Below are 24,536 nucleotides of genomic sequence, written 5' to 3'. Positions count from 1 at the left end.
CGTGCTACTGTGCTGGGTTTCTCAGAAACAGCCAGCCTCATCCCTGCCTGGGACAGTTTCCTCAAGTGTGAAGATTCTGGCTGCATCCTTAGCTTGAGGCTGAATCCCTTTAGTGGTTCCTAGGGAGTGCTCATGTGATTTGTGTAAGGGACACATGACCAGAAGACAATCATTAGGTCTCTTTCTCACCATATCCCTTCTCTCTCCTGTTTGTCTTTTTAAACCAGAGCTGCTCACCACCAGGAGCCAGCTTTGACTTGTGGTTTCCCGTCTGCCCTGGCTCAGGGAAGTGACTCACATTGGTTGTAGGACCTGGGATGGCCAGATTGCCCGAGCCTTCTGGGACAGCTGAGAAGCCGTGGTTATTTTCCTGCCGGGATCACACCCTGGAAGGCCTGGCCACATGTGTCCTATGCTGGACAATCACATTTTCCACAGTCTTTGCAGCACCATGATTAATGTTTCCCAACCACCTGTGGAAAATGACATCTTGCTCTCCAGGGTCACTGGGAAACATGGGAGTGGGAGGCAGGGGTGATGCCCTAGAACAAAGAGCCAGCGTCATCTGCATATAAGTGGTCGGTGTGCCCACCTACTACCATCAAATTTCAGGCGTGCATTGAAAGAAAGAGATGATCTAAGAATAACGTCACTCCCAGCTGGAGAAGTTCCAGGTAGTCCTGAGTTGGGGGCAAAGAGGCTCCCTGTCATCTGTGATGCATCCCCTAAGTTACCCGAATTCCCACACCACCCAGGCACCCAGTGCTAGCAAGTCCTTCTTCAGTTCCCAAAACCTGCACCTTCTTCCTTCTTCCACATCTGCCTTCCGGCTTACGTTCTTGCCATCTCCTCTGTGGCACTGTGTGTGATGCTCACCATCCTTCACCACTGTCACCAAGCCATTCATTCTGCGGGTCCATGTCACCTACCCTTGCTGGATCCTGCACCACCTCTGACTTCACCCTTCCCTGCCTATCCCCATCCATCCTGCTGCTGCCACATCACAGCCTGCCCTGAGGTCAGACAGACTGCTGGTGTCCAGCCTGGTTACTGACAATGTAGCTCATGCAGGGTGAGCTGGGGTCCGCCTTTATTTTTGCCTGAAAATAAAAAGGCAGCAGAAATGGCATGGAGGAAGCCTCTGGTGGCCCCACGGGAGTGCCAGGAGGGAAAGCTGAACTCAGCTCAGCTCTGCCATGAGGAACTTGTTCTGTCCTTTTGTTACCATAGTCCTGACCCTGAGGGGGACCTCTCACCACACAGCATCATGGCGGAAGAGGGCCAGTGTGGTGACCGTGGGCTTCCCCAATATCTGTTCCCCTTCCTGGGTGGAGCTGCCCTGCTTCTGGGGACTCAGGCTTGGTGAGAGTTGGTCTCCACTGACTAGGGAGGAGATGTGTTTGGATCATGGGAACCCAGCTCTCCTACGCTCAGAACCATTTGTGCCCTGGGCAGAGGCCTGCACTGGAACTCACAAGCCACCCGGGGTCATCCAGGGGACAGATCAGCAGCAGAGACTCAATTTGAGTGACCCTGTCGAGGGGTCATATGCACAGTGTGGATAGCAAGGAGGTGTGGTATGCTTGTCTTTCAGAAGTGGAAAACCTGCAGTCATATTCCAGAAAAGGATAGCAGAGCCTTTGGGAACCATAAAGAATAGAGGTGCAGGGCCGGGGATTTAGCTCAGAGGTTCTGCCATCTGCCTTGCAAGCAGAAAGTCCAGAGTTTGATCTCTGGTACCAAAAAAAAGAATAGAGGTGCAACCACTGGGTTCAACCCCCAGCACTACAATGAATAAATGAATGAATGAATGAATGAATGAATGAATAGCTTTGAAGATGTCAAAGTGCCAAAGTCTGGCTACCAAATAGATAAAACAAGAGTGACCTCACCTGAGTTCCCTTGCTCTGCCTTTTCTTGACACTTGAAAAAGTATTCTGTTTTCAACAATTCTGTCTACATAGCAAATGTCTGATCACCCAGACCTGGCTCAGCTGTCTACCCTGGGCCTCAGTGACCACTAGCATTTGACTTTGGAGGATTCTCTTTCTGTAGAAATTCATTTCTCGGCATGCACAGCCAAAAACAATAATCTACTGTTATGTAATAGTGGACGGGATGGGAGAGGAATGAAAAATAGTATGTAGAATAAAAAGTCTCATTTTAGCCAATAACTTCATCGAGTAAATCCTAGCATGGATCTATGTGCACCTAGCAGCTATCCAAAGGAGCATGGTTGCCCCTGTGAGTTCCAGGCACATCCCAAGAGGGTGGACAGAAAGACAGCGCCGCCTAGTGTCCAGTGAGTGCAGCCATCCCTCCATCATCAGGTGGATCCAAGCACCCAGCAGGGGAAATGAGCAATGAGAGATCCAAACAGAAGGAAGGGCTCCGTGCTCGTTTATGATAATATTGCAAAGCATCCCTGCCATCGTATTTGGGTGTCTCTTGTTTTCCAGAAATAAACTGACATTGACACTTGCAGAGTCCACAAGGCAATGCTGTCCCTTAGCAATATAATGTGAGCCACAGGTATAAATTTAAATTTTTTGATGGCCAAGTGAAAAATGTTAAAAAAGAAAAAACAAATTAATTTTAGTAATATGTTTTTATTTAACCTAGTATATAAGATAAAATAAAAAAGATGGTGATAGTTTAAATTTTTAAAAATTTATCACAGGAAAAGACACGTTGCCCCTCAAAAAAAAAAACTCCCCCTCACTTTGAACACACTTATTCCAAGGTCCTTGCCACTTTCTGCAGCAGCTCTGGAGTCCTCTTTCCTGAGTGTCTTCAGTTGCGTTGTCATTTCTGCCTTGATGTTCTGAATTGATTAAAAACTCTGACTTTTCATGGTTATTTTGACTTTAGGGAAGAGCCAGAAGTCCCATGATGCCAGATATGGTGAATAAGGTGGATGAAGGTACAGTGCACATTTTTATTTGACAGAAGTTGCTGTAAACATTTGAACAATGAGGGGTGATCATAAAATATGTTGAAAGTATAAATTTTAAAATTCATTATAGTAAAGGACACATTGCCATTAACCCCCCTCAGAATATTCAAAGTATTTCCCCTCGCTCCAAACACACTTATCCCATTGTTCTTGGTAATGTGTCTTTTACTATAATAAGTCATTTTTTTTACCAAGGGCTGATTAAACCCTCAGCTATCTTTTGGGGGGAATGACAAGGAATAAAAGCAAAAGGCAGAGTCAATTTTCAAGATATAAAGGGGGGACCAGGAGGAGACCTGCCTCTAACAGACAGACTCAAATAAAACTCCTTGGTTGGCCCACTTTTATTAGCCAGTGAGAAGTGCAAGGGGAGGGGTAGCACGCATTTCATGGAACAGCAACAATAGAGGTGGATAAGGATTAAGTTAATGAGGAACCAGATTTTCTCTACACCCAAATGCCTGTATATTGACAGCTGTCCTCAGCAGATGCTGTCCTGCCTCAGGAGTGCTGGGTTATCAGCATTCCATTCATAGCCAGGGGGCATTTGGCCGTCTACCTATTTCCCTGTTCCCAAGGCAAGATAACAACCTCAAGACTGTGAGATCTAAGTTATGTAGCCTAGTACCCAACATTTTTTAATTTAAGCATTTTCAGGATCTTTTGGTCATCTGGGTTGGATCCAACTGATCATCATGTCAGCATGTCATGAATATAAAAAAATTATTAATCAGTTATTTTACATTAATTTTGACACCATGTCTTTTTTTAATTGACAAAAAGTATATATCATGTACAGCATGTTTTCAAATGTGCGTTGTTCCATGTCTTGACAGTCCCATTAATTGAGTGTGATGGAAGAGGCTTGTGATCCCAGAACTTGGGAGGCTGAGGCAGGAGGATCACCAGGAGTTCAAGGCCAGCCTGGGCTACATAGTGAGACCATGTCTCAAAAAAACAGAGAGAGAGAGAGAGAGGGAAAAGAAAGTCCCAGGACTATTTGAGACTCAGTGAGTCTCAGCTCTGACCAGCAATAGCTGCACGTGGCCAGTGGCCACCATGCTGGGCAGCGAAGCCTTAGTGTTTATCTGGTCTACACTCCCTCCTTACACAGATGGGGAAACTGAGATCAGGGCTCCTTAGTGTACAGCAGGGATATTGTCAGCCTTGGCCTGTGTCCTTGGCACTCCCACCCAGCCATCCTCTGACTGTTTGCCACCCTTTCCCACTCACTGTCTTAGGAGCCATCTGGAGAGGTTGAGGGGACAGTGGCCTCCCCTTCCTTGCATCCCACAGGTCCCTCTCACCAGCTGCTCCCAGCACCTGTAGGTGCCAGGTCAGCCCCTCGGGCCTGACTTTCCAACCAGGCTGTGAGCTTAGGAGACACAGATTCCTGGCAGTGTTCGCAGAAAGCAGCAGACTGCACGGTTTTATGGGACAGTGTCTTGTACATATGGTGGCTGCCAATTCCCCACTGGCCATGTCCCATGCTCATTGGCACCAGAGGATTTTTTCTTTTGTTTATTTTTAAAATCAAGAGTTCTGCTCAACCACATATTTCTCGAGGCCTCCTTGTTTCATAAATTGGAGAGAGACAGAGTTTTGAAGAAAATTTTGTTAACATACAATTTTCAAAAAGTTAAAACGTGACTCTTGTAGGACATAAATGAGCATCCATGAGAACTCCATTCATCTCACACAGGAGGAAACTAGTAAGATTGGTAAAGCTCATCCAAAGAACATGTTTACAAAGCACATATTTTTATGCAGTGTAGAAAGGCATTGTGAGATAAGTTTGCCAAGTCAAAAATCTGATTAAATCTTAAGAGACAGTAAAATTGTAACCTTCAGGGTTATCTCTTTTATTCTGAACTGAAATCTTCAGCATGAGCTAGAACCTGGTAGTGTCTGAGTCCTTCATTAACAGCACATGGCAAAGCCAGACACAGTACAGTCTGCTAGGCAATGAAGTAATCTTTATGTCAATTTAAACAATGCTCCAGTGTGACATTGAAAAGCTGAACTCAAAAACAAAAGGGCAATACAGTGGTGCGGTGCACACCTATAATCCCAGCACTGTGGGAAGCTGGTACAGGAGGATCCCATGTTTGAGACCTGCCTCAACAACTTAGCAAGACCCTGTCTCAAAATAAAAAAAAATAAAAAGGGCTTAGGCTATAGCTCAGTTGGAAGAGAACCCCAGCATCCCTAAAATTGATCCCTAGCACAACAACAACAATAGCCCTCTGCCTTGAAATGTGAAAATCTAAAATCTACTAAACAATTCTGAGGCAAGTGCAGAAATATAAACTGGCATTATACATTGTCTAAAATAAGACGATCAAAATACTGCCCATCAGAACAAATTCTGTATACTTAAAGCAGCAATCAGAGGAAAATTCATAGCAATAAATATTTTTAATCAGAAAAGATGTCCTTTACCTTTTTTGCCTTACTCTCAAGTTTTAAGTTGTTGTTGTTTCAATACTGTGGAATGAATCCAGGGCCTAGCACTGACCTGTATGCCCAGTCCTTTTTATTTTTTATTTTGAAACAGGGTATCACTAAGTTGTCCATACTTCTCTCCTTGAGCTCCTCCTGACCAAGCCTCCCAAGTACCTGGGATTACAGGCATGCACCACTGTGGCTAGTTTCAATAATGTTTCATTGATGTTTCTTAATAATTAACACTGAAATTATTTATTCCCAAGCACTTCTGTAATCTCTGTCTTGGTCACTTTCCTCATCCCTAAAACACAATACCCGACACCTGCAACTTAAAGGAAGAGAGGTTATTTTGGCTCATGGTTTCAGAAGTTTCAGTCCATGGTCAGCTGGCTCAAATGCAGAAGTGGTATGGTGGAAGGGCCTGCTGTGGAGGAAAAGTGCTTGCATCATAATGGCCAGGAAGCAGGGAGGGAAGGGAGGAGGAGCCAGGGAGGGAGATGCACACCCCAGTAACCACCTCTTCTGACCAGGCCCCACCTCCATCCAGCAGCACACTTATCTCTGAACTCATCTGTGGATTAATCCACATTTACACAATCAAGAATTCTGCTTTACAAGAGCAAATGCCTTCAATGCAGTGGGCAACCTAGGAGAGCTACTTCTAAACTGGATGATTAAGTTCCAGGGTCCTTGGCATCTCTTCAGTATGTAAAATCCTCACCACGGTTTTCTGCATGTGCTGTGGTCCCTGAGCTCAGATGCCACAAGCTAGCAGGACCCTCACACATGCGGCTGTCACCATGGGTCTACCGGTCCAGGTGAATTGGATAGAGGCTGATTTTCCAGCGTAGCCATTATTCAGATGTCTTTATGTGGTAAAGCACAAAATCATGTGCACAGCACTGTCTGAAGCTGTGAGATGTGTTGTTACAAAACTTGTTACCCCGAAGCACAGTGACTTCAAATAGCATTTATACCACATAGTTTCTGAGGGTCAGAAGGCTGAATGTAGCTTAGCTAAGAACTCAAGTCCAAGGTCTCCGTGGCTTTGGGCTGGGCCATCACTTAAGGCTGCAGTTTCAGCCAAACTCTCAGCCATGGGGAATCTGCTCACAAACTTCTCTGGCACATCTCAGGCAGCTGCCACGTGGTCCTTCCCACAGGGCTGGCCATGGGACATGGCAGCTGGCTTCCTCCAGGGCAAATGACATAGAAGAGAGTCAGAGAGACAGAAGCCACCACCTTTAGATCCTAATCTTGATGCAAGAGACCTTCACTTCTGCCCTGGTCTGTCCATTAGGAACTGATCAGTATCCGGCTTTCTCCAAAAGAGATGATGCAGGGTGTGGAGACCAGGACATGATGGGTGCTGGGGCCACCTTTGAGACCATGCATGGGATAATAGCATGGTCACAAGGTCAGGAACCTGCAGGCCCACGCAGGGCTGGCGTTAGTGAAAAGGACGAGGGGGTTGGCTGGCGTTGGGCCGGTGGGCTGGTGGGGTGCAGTGAGCTGCGGTGTCTACAGGAGGGGCAGTAGCAGTGTCCTTCCATAATTGCTGTCATCTGGGGTGAATATAGGCTGCCGGCTTGCTCCAGAGAGGTTAGAAATCCAGATTTTTGTGTTTAAATACTGTGAGGACCAAAAAAAGGAAAAGCCACACTTTTGAAGGCCATCTCTGGCACATGGGCAGTGGGGTAAAACTCCGGATGGTTCCTCCCTCAAGCCCCAGCTCTTAAGGCGCTCCCAATAACGCACACCAGGGATTGAGCCATGACCACAGGGCCCTTTGGGGACACTTCATACCCTGACTGTGGCTGTCCACTTCCAGGAAGGGTAGGGGGAAGGACAGGAGGCCACAGCCCAGCTTCTGTTCCTCTTAAAATGGAACTGCTCAGCACAGCAGACTGTGAGGTCCAAGCTGGAGCTCAGGAGTTGCAGCCACTCCCAGGGGACAAAACAGCATTTATGGCGACTGAGGGAGGGGGAGGGGAGAGCTGGGGTTTCCCTGGGTCCAGGGTCATCAAAGGGCATGGGCACATACCAGGGTTCTGCAGTGGCTTTCACCTGGGTCCCAGTGGACCAACATCAAGGGGGACCTGGTCCTCCCTCTCCTTGACCTAAAACATGGGCGGCCAACATCTCTCCATTCTGTAATGCTGGCCAGGATTCATCTGGGTAGGCTTTCTAAAGCTTGTTCGTGTTGTTTATTCTTTTTAAAAATATTTATTTTTAATTGACAAATACAAATTACACATATTTATGGGCACAACATTTTTCCTTGGTTAAGGAAAACACTTGACATGTACTCTCAACTGTTTTCAAGAATATAATACATTGTTATTAACTTTAGTTACCACGTTGTAAATAGAGCTCTTGGATTTATTTCTCCTCTCAAACTGAAATTTTGTATCCTTTGACCAGTAGCTCCCTGAGTATAGCTTCTCTTCTACTCTCTTTCTGAGTTCAGCTTTTAAGGAAGGTCATATGGTATTATTTGTCTTTTGGGCTTGGCTTATGTCACCTAATATAACTTCCTTTGGGTTTGTTCATGTCGCAAATGACAGGATTTTCTTCTTTTTTAACACGTTCTCGTCGTCTTGAACCACCGTGGTGCTTGCATGACTGTCCCATCAGGCAGCTTGTATCATCCAATGAGACTGTCCCATGCCACCCAGTGGGACAGTCAGGCATCTACCACAGTGATTCAAAGCCTCCAGCAGTGAGACATACGAATTACATCCCCGTCGTGAATGTGTTAAGGCAGAGTGGTATTCCACAATGTACAACACCATGTTTGCTTTGTCTTCATCTGTTGTGAACACTCTAACAAGTGTGAGGTGCTATTTTGTTGTAGCTTTAGTTTGAAGATTCCTTTTGACTTAGTAAGTCACACTCCGTGGTAGCATTTGTCGTTCATAACTTAGTCTAAACCAGTGCTTCTGAGCACTTGGCTGAGGTGAGTCTAGAGGAGAAATGCAAGTTTGTGTGTTGAGGGGGAGATAGAAAAGGGTAAATTGGTGTCTCTAGGAGGTGAGTCAGGGCTTGGGGCCTCCCGCTGGATGTGTGGGGTGGCCAGACCTGGTCACCTATAATGGAGGGGGAGCAGTGGGCAGGGGCTGGGCAGTAGAGCTCATCCTCTGCCCCTCTCCACATACCCCACCCTGAACCTCAGGGTTGTGTGGCTCCTGCTGAGCCTCATCTTCCTTTCCCACACAGGCAGGTGAGCTGAGGCTAAGATGGGAGACAACCCAGGCTATGCCACTGCTGTTACCCACTACTATGTCACTCTGAGCAATCAACTCAGCAAGTGTCGGTTTCCCCATCTGAAAATTGAAGATAAATATTGCTCCCTCCCTTCTATGGCAGCTTTGATTAAAACTCAACAATATCTCACCCAAAAAGGACGTAGCTAGTACTTGTGCATAGTGGCGACTCCATGAACACCCTCTCTGAGGACAGCAGGGTCCCCAAGCCCTCATCTCTGTGCAGCACATGTCACCTGCAGAGGCTGCAGCCCCACTGTGTGTAGGCGCTCACTCCAGGGTCTCAGGCTGCTCTACGTGGAGCAGAACCCCCTTTCAGACAGGCATGTGACCCTCATCTGGGGGTGACAGAATGCAGTGCCACCCCCGACACATACACTTTCACCTCTTCTATCAAATGAGGAGGTGTCAAAGACGTTCCTATCTGCAAATTTCTTATGTGACTTCACTGCTTGTGGGTTCCCAGGCTGTCACAGCCCCCCTGGAATAGAACCTTTGGGGTGGGGCATGACTGCATGGCACTGACCCAGCCCAGAGGATCCTGGTCCTCAGAGAGGCAGGAATCGTGGGCAGATCTGGCAGGTCCCTTCCAGGTGACCTTCCCACATCTGTCCCCGCAAGGAGGTAACTACTCTTGAGATGCATCCCCAGTGGTTCTCAAATCAGGTCCCCTAGGTACCTGCTGGGCATCTGCTGGAGGTGCTGTTCTGTCATCCCAGGCCTGAAGGGCAGAGCTGGGGATGGGGCCCAGCACCTCAAGCAATTCTGAGGCTCACTGGGTGTCCCAGCTGCTGATGCCACCCTGCATTTAAATGCATGACTAAGACCCCGCACAGAGCCTAGACTGCTTCCGCTGGAGACCTGGCTTCATGTTGCCCTTGGGAAACAGAGTGACGCCACTTTACCAGTAGGGTCGCCAAGACCCACTGGTTCACACATGGCACTCGGTGATCTCTGCCAGTCCCTGGCTCTTAGAGGCCTTGGTGCTGTGTGCACCACCGTCTAATGGCACCTCTGTTCCTGTCCCCTGATGCCCCATACTTGATTTGCTCTCACAGAAGCTTCACACATAGGTGGATGGGGATCTTCAGGGTCAGGGTGGCTCAGCTGTCCCTGACTTGGCAACCCACAGAGGCCAGCACGTCCCAGATACCTTGTCTCCCATCTCCAGAGGCTGTGGACTCGCTGGGCTGAGAGACTGGGTGGGGCCCCCACTCTCCCGCTGAAGCCTGAGGTGAACACAGACACTAGTGCGGGCACACACTGCTGCTGGGCATGGGGTGAAGGAACAAACAAGCATCAGCATCTTGGCTAATCCCTCAGTGTGTCTTGGTGAAATCTACCATGTGAGTGCCATGCCAGGTGTGTGGCCCAGGTCCCTCCTTGTCCAACTGGGTTTCTTTGTTTAAAAAAATTATTGTACATGTTTGTGATCCACGATGAATGTGTTGTGGGAGTTGGTGCACGTAGGTATCTTAATCCTCTTTACTTCTTCTTTCCCTCTCTGCTCCCTCCGTTTCTTGGCCCCTTTCCCATTTGTAAAATGACTATTTCCCTGTACCCTATCATCTGTCCTTCAGTTTTTTAAATTATTTATACTTCGTTTTTCTAATATGAGAGAAACTATGTGATATTTAAGCTTGTGTGTGTGATTTATTTCACTTAACATTATGGTCTCAGGGTGCATCTGTTTTCCTACAAATGACTCAAAGTTATTTTTCTCTATGGTAGAGTAGTACTCCATTGTGTGTAAAGACATTTTCTCTGTCTATTCATCTGCTGATGGACATTTAGGCCATTTTCAAGATTTAGCTATTACAAATTGTGCTACTATAAACATGGGTATGCATGGATCACTGATATATGAAGTCTTTAACTCTTTTGGGAAGATATCTACGAGGGGAATAGCTGGGTCAAATGGAATTTCCAGTTTTAGTTTTTTGACAGATCTCTATGCTGCTTTTCACAATTCATGATGACCCTAACAAATGCCATCTCCGGCATCGTTCTAAGCTCCTTAAATCCACTTACTTATTTAATCCCCACACCATCATTGTCCCCATTTTGTAGATCAGAAACCTAAGGGTCAGAGAGGTCCAGCAACTCACCTGAACTTGCACTATGGACTCACTGGGAGCTTGATAGTGGGGAGAATTCCACTGCTGCTCCTTGGATCCTTGTGTCGCCCGCTCTGCCTAGGTTCCCCTGCCCCACCTCCCAGGATGTGGTCCTGGGCCAGGTGCTGTGGATCAAGCATCCCTTCCATTTTCTGCTGCTCTCTCCCCCTGCCCTGTTCTCTGATGGCCACTGCAGCTGTCCTTGCCACAGAGAACTCTCAGAGTTTCCTATGTCCCAAGGTGGGAACCATTTATCTCAAAGTCTCCTTCCTTCCTTAGATTTGGGTTTTCTGGTTTGCTGCCTCCTGGGATGCAGACTGGAAGAACCCTGGGGCTTCTCCATTGCCGACAGCTGGGGATGCAGGCCATAGGATTTGGGATGCGCTGGTTAATGCTAAGTAAAGCAGGGTTGCAAATTTAACAAATAAAATACTCAGCACACCAGCTACATTTGAATTTCAGGTGCAGTATAATCACATCCTACTCAGTGTGAAGGAGATGCATACACTTCAAAGTTATTTCTTGTTTATAAATTAAAATGTAACCACGTGTCCTGTGTCTTATCTGCTGACTCTGGAGGAAGGTGTTTGTGTTGTCGGGAAGCAAGGTCATTGTTGCAGTTGGGGCGGGGAGGAATGTAGGGGGAAATAAGAGGCTCTGGAGGTGGCCTTGGTGAAGAAACAGGCGACACACTTCCGTGTCAGGAGAGGGGGCCATTCAGTCATTTCTGCTGTGTGAGTGTCTTGGTTTCTGTCTAGCTCAGACCTGGCCCCTAGTGTCCCAAAAGGATCACATTTACATTCTGGGTCATTATTTCTGTGCAGAGCATGTCTCTCATTCTTATCCCCCTGCCAGATTGTGGCCCCCTTGCTGAATCTCAAAGGTGCAGGACTCTTGGGCTTCTGCTGCTGGACATCTGGCTCCCTGCAGTCCACAAGGGCGCTGGAGACATCCTTGGGGGCAGGCAGTACTGTCCCCTAGTGGTTAGAGGGCAGAGGTGCAGCCCGCTGAGTTCCAGCCTCAAATTCCAGCCTGGCTGTGGCTTAGAGGTCCGGATGGGTGCTGTCAGTTAGGAAATAAGGATTCCAGAGGCTTCCCTCACTGTCTCTGCATTGGGCCCTGTAGAAGGAAAAGGATGGAAGCAGGAGAAACATCATGTGTTCAACACCCTCCTGCCTGGGCACACCCTGAGACCAAGGTTAGGGATATTGAGTGTGTCACCCATGCGGGACTGACACCTGGCCTGTGATTGCAGGTGTTAACACCTGGCCTGTAAGAGCAGGTTTGCAGCAGTCAGAAACCCTGAGAAGTCAGCCTGAAGGAGTGGAGGTTTATTTTGGCTCCTGGCTTCCATAGTGTCCATCATGGCCACTGGCTCTCATGTTCCTGAGCCTGTAGGGAGCAGAACATCAGGCAGAAGGGTACAGTGGCGCAGAGCTGCTCACTTTGTGGGGGCCAAGAAAGGGGGCAGTGCTGGGGACAAAATCCAGTCCCAAAGGTGTGTCTCCAAGGACCTTCAACTAGGGCCTACTTCCAAAGTTTTCACAAATTCCCCAAATCCGATTAAATTATGAACAGGCCAGCCATGGTGCTATAGGCCTGTAATCCCCGCACTCTGGGAGGCTGAGGGAGGAGGATCATAAGTTCAAGTCCAGCCTGGGCAACTAAGTGACTTTGCAAGACCGTCTCTCAAATAAATAAATAAATAAATAAATAAATAAATAAATGAAAGAAAGGGGCTAGGGATGTAGCTCAGAGAGAAGGCCTTGGGTTCAATTCCAGACATCACAGATAACAGAAAGAGGGAGAGGGAGAAAGCAGGCAAGCTTGCTCTTGTCATCTGCCTATTTTTAAAGATTCCTGCAGCTGGAGCTCTAGCTCAGTGATGCAGTAGTGCTTGCCTTGCACATGAGAGACCCTAGCATCACTGGGCGATGGAGAGAAGAGAGAGAGCCCTCAGAAAGGGACTGTACAAGCACAACCATGCTGTGCTGCAGAGGAGATGGTGTCTGTCTTTCTTTTGAGGCTGTCGCAGGGATCACAGTGAACAGTGCAGGGGAAGACACAGACCCACTGCAAAGGAGTGGGCAGATTGTGGCCTGAGCTGCATCCTACTCAGGCAGCAGTGCTGCGGGGACCCCAGTGTGCTTGTAAGAGAAACGATATTTTCTCCAAAAAGTAAAAATGTCACCTGCGATGGCCCAGTGTCATAACTTGTAAGAAGCTGGAAATCTTATATATATATATATAATTTTTTTAATGGTAGTGGAGAATGAACCAACAAGGCCTTTGCATTGAGCTATGCCCCCAGCCTTTTTTTTGGACTGTCCCAGCACTGTCCCAGTCCCAGGCTGGACTACCCAAACTTGCAGTCCTCCAGCCTCAGCCTCCCAGAGTGCTGGGATTACAGGTCTGTCTGAATTTTTAGGTAACTTTCTTGATTTTTGCAAACAATATCCTTACATCTCAGTGTTAAAGTTGTCCTAATTGCAAAGGACAGGGCAAGCCTGTGGGAGGCCAGCTGGGCCAGCATAGCCGAGTGGCCCAGGGGGGCCTGTGACACGTGACACAGATGCTGCAGTGAGCAACTGTCCAGCCTGGGGAAAAGCGGTCCTCAAGGAAGAGAGTGACTGCAGTTGAGGAGCCTGATGCCTGAGCTTTCTTCCAGGGAAGCTTCCCTTCCAGTGCTAGCTACTGTCCCCAGCAGGAAGGACATGTGAGGTCACAAGGATGCAGAGGGTGGAAGGCGGAGCTCTGTGGAGACCCCAGTGGGAAGGAAACTGTACTGTTTGTCCTAGAGGCAGCTTCAGGGCCCTCCAGGAGTCCATACTCCAACATTTCACAGGAGTAATGCCCAGTATTGGTCCTGACGCTGGCAGGTACCTGGGTCCTACCCAGGAAATGCTGGAGGGAAGGCTGCAGAACTGGGATCCAAGAACCTACAGTACCATCACCAGCAGGTATCGCTGGACAAACTCTGAGTTTGTCTGAGACGATCTCCCCCTCTGTGAGGTGGTATTGATTAATATCTCTTTTATGGTGCCAAGATGGGAGGGTTAAATGAGATGATGGTTAAATGAGACAGTACCTGTGCAGAGCGGCTATCTTGTTAAAGGGTAGCTGTAGCCCGGTGTGGTAGAGCATGCCTGTAATACCAGCACTTGGGAGGTTGAGGCAGAAGAATCATGACTTTGAGGCTGGCATGGGCTACATAGCAAGACCTTGTATCAAAAAAAAAAAAAAAAAAGAAGGAAGAGAGGGAAGGAAGAAGGAAAGAGAAAGAAAGAAATGGCTACTGCTTGAATCTATTTTTAACAAAGTATTTGTTTCTATTTTTGGCCTGGGGTTTGAACCCAGGCCCTCAAGCATGCTAGCCAAATACTCTACCCCTGAGCTGCATCTCATCCCTACAAAGCGTATTTCTTTACCTTCCTCATGGCTGTGACTTGACTTTCTGAAGTGTCCCCAGGCTCAGGAGGGTGGCGTAGGCTCTTCCTCCCCCACCACATCTGCAATGCCATTGCCTGGGGACCTGGGCAGACGGAGGGAAGTCATCCCGTGGGAGGAGTACAAGTGCTGGGACAGGTTCTCACTCCCGAACGTAGGGGAGCAAGGGCTAGACAATCCCAGCAGCCAAAGGTATCATTGTTTATTTACTAAAGCTGTTAGACTAGAAAGGCAACACTTTTCAGCCCCAAACTGGAGCGGCAGAGAGGACTGGCAGGCCACAGATGTTAGGACCCACCTACCCTCCTCTTCTGCTCTATCCGGTTCCACTCCAAGAGATCCACGGGTGCTTGTTGAGTACCTGTGATCAGCAAGGAGCTGGACTTTGGGTATACGGGACACCAAGCTGGGCCTCAAGGCTTGGTGTTCATCTCTCGAGGGACATGAAACAAATATACCTGTCCCGAAAGCAGCCTGGCTTCACAGTCTCCCCTGCAGTCCCCAAGCACCCAGCGTTCTAACCTCACAGGTCCTATCCCACGCCATGCCCATATCATAGGCCAATGGTTTCCTAAACACTGAAAAGTTTTGATCCACTCCTTATACACAACTAAAAATAAATTTTAACCAAAGTTAACTATATGCAGAACTGAAATTCTTCTTTTCTAGAAGCTTTGACAGCCAAGAGCTGGGAGAGATTATCAATGATCACATTTGTGTGTGTCGTATGTATGAGGTGTGATCAACAAATACTGTGAATGTTCCAAAAATTAGTTACAGAAAAGATGCATTGTCATTAACCCCCCCCCCCAAAGTCCTCCCCCTCTCTTTGAACACATTTATTCCATTGTTTTTGCCACTTTCTGCAGCAGCTCTGGAGTCTTCTTCCATGAATGTCTTTAGTTGTGTTGTCCTCTCTGCCTCGATGTCCTGATTTGATTTAAAACATTTACCTTTCATGGTCATTTTGACTTTGGGGAAGAGCCAGAAGTCACATAGTACCAGATCCAGTGAATAAGGTGGATATGAACACACCATCATGTTTTTACAAACCTGCCTTCCTCTGAATGTCACTTGCAGGAGTATTCATTGTATTTTTGATCATGGCTCTTAAAAGACACCCACAAAAGAGTACTTCCAGAGCTGTTGCAGAAAGTGGCAAGAATGGTGGGATAAATGTGTTTGCCTTGATGGAAAGGATTTTGAGTGGGATTAATGAAAATGTCTCTTTTACTGCAATAACTTCTTTAATTTTAAATCTTTACCCTATACTCTGATCGCCCCTTCTATGTGTGCACATGTGCACGTTCCTGTGTCTTGGCGTCCACACCGGTGAGGCAGGTTGAGGTGGGCCCTTGTGCCCGCCATGGGCTGGGACCTTATCGCATGCCAGCCCCCTTCATCCTCCTGCCAGGCTAGCAAATGAGCAACTGAGGCTCAAGGGGTGACAGTCACACCCCACAGGGAGCAGAAGACAAAGTCACTGCAGGCCAGGCCCGGGGAGCTGACCAGGCGTGTCTCTGAGCAGGTGGTGTTCCTGAGCTGATGGCCGCTGGGCAGTGGTCTCCCCTGTTGCTTAGCCAGGGCACCAGGAAGTGAGCAGCAGGGTGTGGCCCTGCCTGCCTGGGGCCCAGACAATCTGTACAGGAAGGGCTGTGACCAGGCAGCTGGCCACACTTCCTCCAGCTGTGTCCTAAGTGCACATTGTCACAGATTTTGAGGACAAGGGACAGAGCCGACTGAACTTTCCAAAGCAGAGTGTTCCCAACAGTAAGAGCATCCAGAGTGAGTTTTGGAGATGTGTTAGGAGATACAAGGGAAGAGGTTCCTGGAAGCTTGGCTTTCAGTGCTGTGTACATTGTTTGAAGTGAATTTTACGCCCTGGTTTGGAATTGGTTTTACTGTTGTAATTTTTTCCCCCAGTATTGGGGATTGAACCCAGGGCTTTCCCACTGAGCTATATCCCCAGCCCTTTTTATTCTTTTTAAGCCAGGGACTTACTAAGTCTCTAGATTGCCTAGGCTGGGCTCAAACTTTCTACTCTCCTGCCTCAGTCCCCTAGAGTGCTGGGATTATAGATGAGCACCACTATTCCCTGCTTTACTGATGTAACTTTAAACTTCCAGAAAAGTTGCAAGAATAGTACAAAAAATTCCTATATGCTCATTATCTGAGGTCTTTCCCCTCCTCCTGGATCTTACTCAGGCACACTTTATGGGTTTAGGTGTTTTGAGTCTTTATTCTGTAGACAGTTCTAACTTCTTGTCGAACTGCTACACCTATACAGAAAGTGCCCCTGTTGGCATACAGCATAATGAATTTTCATGGAGTTGGCACACCCGGCACCAGTTTAATGATGCTCACATGTAAGAACGGAAAACAAATCCCTCGGTTATCAGATGGATGATTGTCACAGTGGCCCAGGGCAGCAGTGCCATGGCCTTGGGACCCTGCAACTGGAGATAACGGTGGCTTTGATAGGAGGAGTCCCCCTTTAACTGAGCTTTTGTTTCCTAGCCAATTGTGGCTGGTAGGAATTGCCTCCTGAGGCTGGATGGGATCTCATTACATGTGTGCACATTTCATATACCCTTTCTTCTACTGTGCACACCGTTGTCTGCTGTGAGCCTGTGTGGGATTCCTGTGGCCCACTGCACCTATTTTTGAGTCTCTGTTCAAAGGATTTTGTGATCTAATTAAGCTCAACATTAAAAATGGCTTCCAAAGCTCAGCCTTAACCCCAAGAGTCTTCCCCAAGTATGTGTCAACTTGATCCAGGCAAAAATCATCTGGCCACAGGCAAAGTTCTCATTTGAACCAGAAACTCTGACCCAGAACAGGGCAGGAATCCAAGCACTGATCAGAGGCATGAGGAAAGAACCATGGGCTCCAGCAGCCTCACAGCCTGAGACCTGACTGGGGTCCCCTGCTAGGTCCTGTTCCATGGTAGTCAGATCATCCAGGGCAGCTCAGCTGGTCCCTGGGTTCCAGGAGGCCCATTCACAGGGAAAGGTTCCCAGCATCACTGGTGGGATGCTAATTCCTAACAGTCTCCTTATAGGAACAGCAGGCTCCTCTCTGTCCTGAGTGTTTGATGTCACCAGGAAATAGAGGATGGCAAAGGGTGGCAAAGGCAGAGCTAAGGGGGCTGAATTTAATCCCCAGCACCAAGCAACGCCATCAGGGTGGCCCCCACACAGATGACCCTCACCCCATGCCCAGGGTCCTGGTGAAAGTGCTGTACGGGGTGTCCTCACCCCTCATTTAGGGCCCTCTTGTGCTTTGCTGCAGTTATCTGTCACCTCCATAGAGAGCCCAGAGCTTGGAAGCCAGACCTGGGTTATTATTGGTTATTCTGCCGAGGATCTCTACAACAGCTATGTGTAAACAAACAAAGCCCTCTTCTGCTCAATACCCAGCACCAAAGCAAAACAACAGCAACAGATCACTTCTGCTCTGTTTTCCAACTCTGTGGCATCTGTTTTTGTTGTTATTGTTGTTGTTCTTTAATCATGGTAAGACATACATAACATAAAATTTACCATTTTTAAATTGCAGTTCTCTAGTATTAAGGACATTGACATTATTATGTGAATTATCATCACTATTCCTCTCCAGAACTCTTCATCTTGCAAAACTGAAACTCTGTATCCACTGAGTAATAATTCCCCATTTCCTCCGGTTCCTGGCAGCACTATCATGCTTTCTGATTCTGTGAACTTGACTGCTCTAGGTACTGCTCCTAAATGGAATCGAAGGCTCTTTTGTCCTCTTGTGACCAGCTTATTTCGCTCTGCATAATGTCATCGAGGTTCATGTGTCTGGCAGCATATGACAGGGTTTCTTTCCTTTTAAAGATTGAACAATATTCCATTGATGGATGCATTGCTTTCTGTTTATCCATTCATCCATGATGGACACTGGCACAAGTATGATGGACAAATAGAGTGAATGTTTAAATAAATTATTATAGTAAAAGACACATTGCCATTAATCTCCCTTAAAATCCTTCTCCTTGCTTCTAACAAACTTGTCCCCTTGTTCTTTCCACTCTGTGTAGCAGCTCTGGAGTCCTCTTTCTTATCTTAAATTGCCCTGTCCTGGCTGCCTTGATGTCCTGAATTGATTCAAAATGTTTACCTTTCATGGTTATTTTGACTTTGGGAAAGAGCCAGCAGCTGTTCAATGCTAGATCCAGTGAATGAGGTAGATGGGGTCACACCATAATATTTTTATGAGCCTGCCTTTCCGTTGAATGACACTTGACAACAGCATTCACTGTATTTTTCACCACACCTTGGAAAGACACTCATAAAAGAGGATTTCCAGAGCTGCTGCACAAAGTGGCAAGAATGATGGGATAAATGCAGATAAATTACAGATATTTTCTGCTACTCTATAACTTGTCTATTCCCTTTGCTGATTGTTTCCTTTCTGGTGCAGAAACTGTAGTTTGGTGCAACCCTGTTTGTCTGTTTTTTGCTTTTGTTGTTCATAGTTTTGGGGTCTTACTGGAAAAAACTAAAACAACAACAATAGCAACAAAAACACCTTTGCCCAGGTCAGTGTCACACAGAGCATTACTCCTGGGGTTTCTTCCAGTAGTTTCTTCTTTGAGGTCTCATACTAAAGTCTTAATTCATTTTGAGTTGATTTTTTCGAATGGTAACGAGAAGAGTCTAGCTTCATTCTGCTCAGGGATGTACAGCTGTCCTGGTAGCATTTATTGAAGAGCTGTCTTTTCTCCAACACTCCAAAGGTGTATTCTTGACACTTTGGGTGAAAATCAGTTGAATTTAAGTGTGGAGATGTATCTCTGTGCTCTCTGTTTTATTCTGTCGGCCTGTGCATCTGTTTTCAGGCCAACAGCGTACTTTTGATGACTCTTAGGTTTGCAGTATACTCTGGGGTCAGGCTGTGCGATGCCTTCAGCTTTGTTCTTTTTGCCCAAGATAACTTTGATAATCTGATGTCTTTTGTGCTTTCTTATGAAGTTTAGGGTTTTTTTTTTCCTATTTCTGTGAAGAAAGGCATGGGTATTATGGGGATTACATTGAATCTGTAGATCGCTTTGGATAGTGTAGGCATTTTAACCATAGTCTTATAATCCAGCAGCACAGAATATCTTTTCATTTGTGTCTTTTTCAATTTCTTTCATCAATGTCATATGATTTTCAGGGTAAAGGTTTTTCAGTCCCACTACTGTGTGTTTATATAAAGGAAATGACATCAGTGTGTCAGAGTTCCCATCCCTCCCAGAAACATTGCAGCACCGTTCACGGTGGCCAGGACACAGGATCAACCTAGGTGTCAGCGTATGAATGCAAAAAGAAAATACAACTCTAGGAGGCTGAGGCAGGAGGAGCACATATTCAAGCCCATCCTGGACAACTTAGTGACTTAAGACCTTGTCTCAAAAATACTACTACTAATAAAATAAATTTTAAAAAGGGCTAGGGTGTAGCTCAATTTGAAGGCACTGGGTTCAGTCCTCAGTATAAAAAAAAGAGAGAGAGAGAAAATGTGGTATACGGTCTACCCTCCATATTCCTGAGTTGCCTTGGATTGAAAATACTCAGGGGGAAAACTGTGTCTGTACTGAAAATGCACAGACTTTTTTCCTTGTCATTTCTGAAACAGTACCGTGCAACCATTTGCACAGCTTTACAACAGAGTACAGAGGAGAACACATGCTGGTTCTATGGCATTTGAGCATGCACAGAGTGTGGTGTGCCAGAGAGGTGCTGGAGCCTGGTTTGCAATGGGTCAAGTGTCGTCTGTGTGGGCAGTGACCCCAGGAAGCTTGGGTGGGGAACAGGAGCGTGAGGCAGGAAGGAAGCAGCCATGGCGAGGCCCAGGCCCTCGGGAGCCCCTGGGACCCCGGGAGGCATCTGCAATGAGGCTGGGACACTTATGCTCCAACTCCATCTGCCTGGGGCCCATGGCCACCCTGGGCTGGGACTGTGCAGTACTGGGTCCCAGGAGGAGTCCTCACAGCCTGCAGAGCGGTGACTTCCCAGGCCTGTGGCCAGACCGCTCACGGGACCTGCCCACCGCTTGTGCCCAGCAGAGAGGCCCCTTGTGTGTCAAAGCCTGGCTTCCCGATGAGGAACAAGCCCTTTGCCTTCAGGGCTTTCCTATCTCTTTGACTCATCTCGGGTCACCAAATCATCTTCTTGAGACTGAGATGACTGCGCTGCATTTTGCTTACAACCCAAATCCTCTTTTCATAATCCCTCTCCTCTTCCTGCTCTAAACCAAGCATACAAGTGCTCAGGGGACATTAGCATTCTCAACTTAAATAAAAAGGGTTTTCACCTTCTATTTCAAAATTCTCCCCTGCTATTGCAGCTGTAGATTCCTGTCCCTCTCCAGCTCCTTCCCCTTTGATCCCTTACCCCTTCCTTTACTGGCCTCAGGGGCTGGGCTTTAAGTTAGCATTTCTTTAAGAATTTCTAAATCAGATGAAGTGGCACATGCCTGTGATCCTAGCACTCAGGAGGCTGAGGCAGGAGGAGGCAGCGACTTCAAGGCCAACCTGGGCTACATAGTTCCAGGCCAGGTTGAACTACATAAGTAGACCCTGCCTCAAACCTCCTCCAAAAAAAGAAAATTCTAAAAAGATCAAGATGCAACATGGATATGCTGTACCACAGTTCCCCATGGTAAGTGTGTTATGTAGCACAAACATGTACTAATAAAAACATGGTTACACAGAGTTTCTGCAGAACAGTGCTCTCCAGAGCTGGTCATCAGTAGACAGTCCCCAGGTCAGTAAGTTAGGAAATCCTGCACCCTCGCCCGCCCTGTACCCCAAAATACCCAAGAGATTCTATGGACAGCACAGCCACTTTGTTTAATCCATGTTACCTGGCTAGTTTCATGGGATGTTCCCAGCTACACTGGCGACGAAACCTCTCTCTCCTGTCCACACCCCAGGCTGCTGTCACTGGGCTGGAGGCACTAGGAGGAGTATTACTTTGCACATTACCTCAACTGTTAGAGAGTTTGAAGTTTGGACATGTTTGGAAGGGGCTGTGGGGAACAAGAGATGCAAAAAAATTATGAGTATACTTAGATTTTTTTAAGTAGAAAAAAAAAATCCCTGCCACATAACTAATGTTTTGGGATGAAAAATGGCTGGGATTCCATACTGGAGGCAACCTTGGTGTGTAATTGAGCAGATTTGTCAAAAGGGAAAAAAATGTAGGCTGGTGCGGAAGGAGGGGCTGGGGAGCAAGGGACAGAACTCAGCCGCTTCACCGTGATACTTGGCAGACACCTTCTGTCCTCTGTTTATGAAGCTGTACCTGGATAAAGTGATCTATAGATGGCCCTTCCCTATGGCATAACCAAGCACCTTTCCCTGTATATCAAGTCTCTGCGCTCAGGAGCTCTGAAGAAAGCTGGTCTAATACCTTCGCTGTTAACTTCAGGCTCTTCTGTTAATTCCACTCACCAAATTATTCTTTCATCTCTGCTTTTCCCAAAATGAAAATAGCTATTTTTAATGAAAAGTAAATGAGCCGGGCGTGGTGGCGCACACCTGTAGTCCCAGCACTCGGGAGGCAGAGGCAGGAGGATTGCCAGGAGTTCGAGGCTAGCCTGGGCTACAAAGTGAGTTCAGGGCCAGCCTGAACACAAAGCAAGACCTTGTCTCAAAAAAAAAGAAAAGTAAAGTAAATGAAATTATTCATCAGGTGAGGTGGCACACACCTGTAATCCCGGGACTCTGGGAGGATGAGGCAGGAGGATCACATGTTTGAGCCCAGCCGAGACAATTTAGCAACTTAGCAAGACTCTGTCTCAAAATAAAAATAAATAAATAAAAAGGACTAGGGATATAGCTCATTGCAAAGGCCCTGAGGGGAAAAAAGGAATTGTTGCAGAGAAATAAAAATGTTTAAAGCAAAAATTTTTAAAAATGACGATCACCTACATATGGTGAACATTTAAATTTTTTTTAAATGTTATTACATTAAAAGACATATTGCCATTAATCCCACTCAGAATCCTTCCCCTCTCTTCAAACACACTTCTCCATCATTATTATCACTTTCTACAGCCATTCTGGAAGTCCTCTTTCATGAGTGTCTTTACAAGGTGTGATCAACAGTACAGAGAATGCTGCCATGGACTGCCATCCAACAGAAAGATGGGCTCATACAAACACAAGTGTGTCCTCATTCACCTTATTCACAGTATTTGGCACTGTGCAACCTTCTAGTGCTTCCCAAAAGTCACAATGACCATGAAAGTAGACATTTGAATAGATTCAGAACATCAAGGCAGGTGCTACAATGCAACTAATACTCGGGAAAGAGGACTTCCAGAACTGCTTCAGAAAGTGACAAGAACTATGGGATACATGTGTTCAAAACAAAGGGAAGTACTGGAGGTAGGGGATTACAGTACCTTTTACTATAATGTAATTGTTTTTAAGTTGAGCCTTTACTGTATTTTTTTTACCATATCATGTATAATTGGTCCAACAGAAATGAGCCCAGTTCATGTCTTGACAACAATACCTGCAGATTTGGGCTCTGTCTAATTTTATGTTACATGGGTTCATTTGTATTACCAATTGCCTCAAAGAACACATACCATTTTGGAACTTGTATTTTTCAATTAATAACATGGAAATATTGATATGCTGGTATATAATAAACCACTATATATTGTACATCTCAATAAAAGTGCACCAGAATCACCATTTATGGCTGCACAGTTTCCCATTATGTGGCCATACCACACTTCTCTCACCCAGTCCACAATCTTTAGATGTTTGATCCTTTCCCATTGCTCACTATCTTAAATGATGCTTCCGTGAACAGTGTTTTGCATGTCTGAGTTTTCTTGTGTGTCAATTCCTAGAATCAGAAACCTGGAATCCAATAGTTTTCATCCTTAAAGTATTGACACATACATAGTCCCTTGCAGAAAGCCTGAGTCACTCCATGCCTGTAGAAAGCCCAAGGAAGGCAGCTGGCCAGGAGGAAGGGGAAAGGAGAAGTGAATGTGACCATCATGTCCGTGCCATTGTGGTCAGGAGGCAAAGCAGGACAGCTGGGGGACACAGAGGGCACAGAAAAGGCCTTAGAAGCAAACCCCATTGATCTGTTTAATACCTGGGGAAATGGGGTCCAGAGGAGCGAGGAACCCCCACCCAAGTCATGAATGGATTCATGGCAGTCTTTCGGAAGTAGGCAGGTTATTAGTAGGATTCTGATAAGAAGTGAGCCCAGCCTGTCCTCTCTCACATATGTATGCTCTCTTGCCTTCCTCCCCACACCATGCAATGATACCACCGGAAGGTCTTTGCACATGTGGTCCCTTGACTTTGGACTTCAGAGCTGTTAGAAATAAATCTCTGTTCCTTTTAACTCACCCAGCCTAGGGTATTGTGTTATAGCACCACAGAACGGTCTTAGCCAGCGAGTGTATATCGCAAGTTGATTTAATTCATAAATGAGAAAATTTACAGGATATTACAGGTGGTTCCAGATGCAAAGACTGGTTATAAAGTCACTGAGCAAAAGAATAGCATCTTGCAACAGTGTTGCAAACACTGTAATTTAATGAGTCAACCTAGTACAAAACTGGCCAAGACTCACAGAAATCTAGCCAAAGCCTTTGGAGTTTGTGTTTAAAAACAAATACCATTAGTATACTTGTGCATGGTGATTCATACTTATAATCCCAGCATTCTGGGAGGCTGAGACAGGATTCCCAATTCAAGTCCCACCTGGGAAATTTAGCAAAATCCTGTCTCAAAAAATAAAAAGGACTGGGAATGTAGCTGAATGTAAAGGCCCTGGGTTCAATACCCAGTATGGAGAAAAAGAAAAAACAATTTTCAGTGCACAGGAGTGCCAGGCCTGGGGTTCCTCAGGCAGCTGGGCCGAGGCCCCTGCAGTGTCTGCAGCTCTCTCCTCTGGTCACCATCCAGCTGTGGTGGTGGCAGGAGGCCTCCCAGCAGCTCTGGTCACACCCATGGGGGGCTGAAATGCCTTTGAGTCCTGGTGCCTACCCCTCTTCTGTGGGTTCAGGATGCCAGCCCACAGCGTGCTGGTCACTAACACAGCAGCCTCACAAGTCACCAACATTCTAAGCCGGGTGAGGTGGTGCAGACTTGTAATATCAGTACTCGGAAGGCTGAGGCAGGAGGATTGCCATGAGTTTGAGGCCAGCCTGAGCTAAATAGTGAGTTCAAGTCCAGCCTAGAATATGCAGCAAGACCCTGTCTCAAACAAAGAAACAAACAAAAAAGCAAGTCACCAACATTCAGCCCACACACCTGCA

At 46.7% G+C, this 24,536-nt stretch overlaps 1 protein-coding gene across 7 annotated transcripts in view; it reads left to right on the top strand.

Annotated features, from left to right (window-relative positions):
* The window catches only part of Rin2 (Ras and Rab interactor 2), a 199,117-nt gene that overhangs the window by 106,684 nt on the left and 67,897 nt on the right, over nucleotides 1–24,536 (top strand). The window contains exon 2 of one of the 7 annotated variants that reach the window (XM_087188634.1): nucleotides 2,872–2,923. The exons of the other annotated variants lie outside the window; for them this stretch is intronic. Coding sequence (XP_087044760.1) covers nucleotides 2,918–2,923 — 6 coding nt within the window. The 5' untranslated portion in view covers nucleotides 2,872–2,917. The remainder of the gene's footprint in view (nucleotides 1–2,871; nucleotides 2,924–24,536) is intronic. 7 annotated transcript variants of the gene reach the window in all.

The sequence above is a fragment of the Heterocephalus glaber genome, unplaced genomic scaffold (genome assembly GCF_053883595.1).
Source record: "Heterocephalus glaber isolate CG9 unplaced genomic scaffold, H.glaber_assembly_v1.0 deba00001532, whole genome shotgun sequence".
Lineage (NCBI taxonomy): Eukaryota > Metazoa > Chordata > Mammalia > Rodentia > Bathyergidae > Heterocephalus > Heterocephalus glaber.
This window is presented reverse-complemented; position numbering and strand designations above follow the sequence as displayed.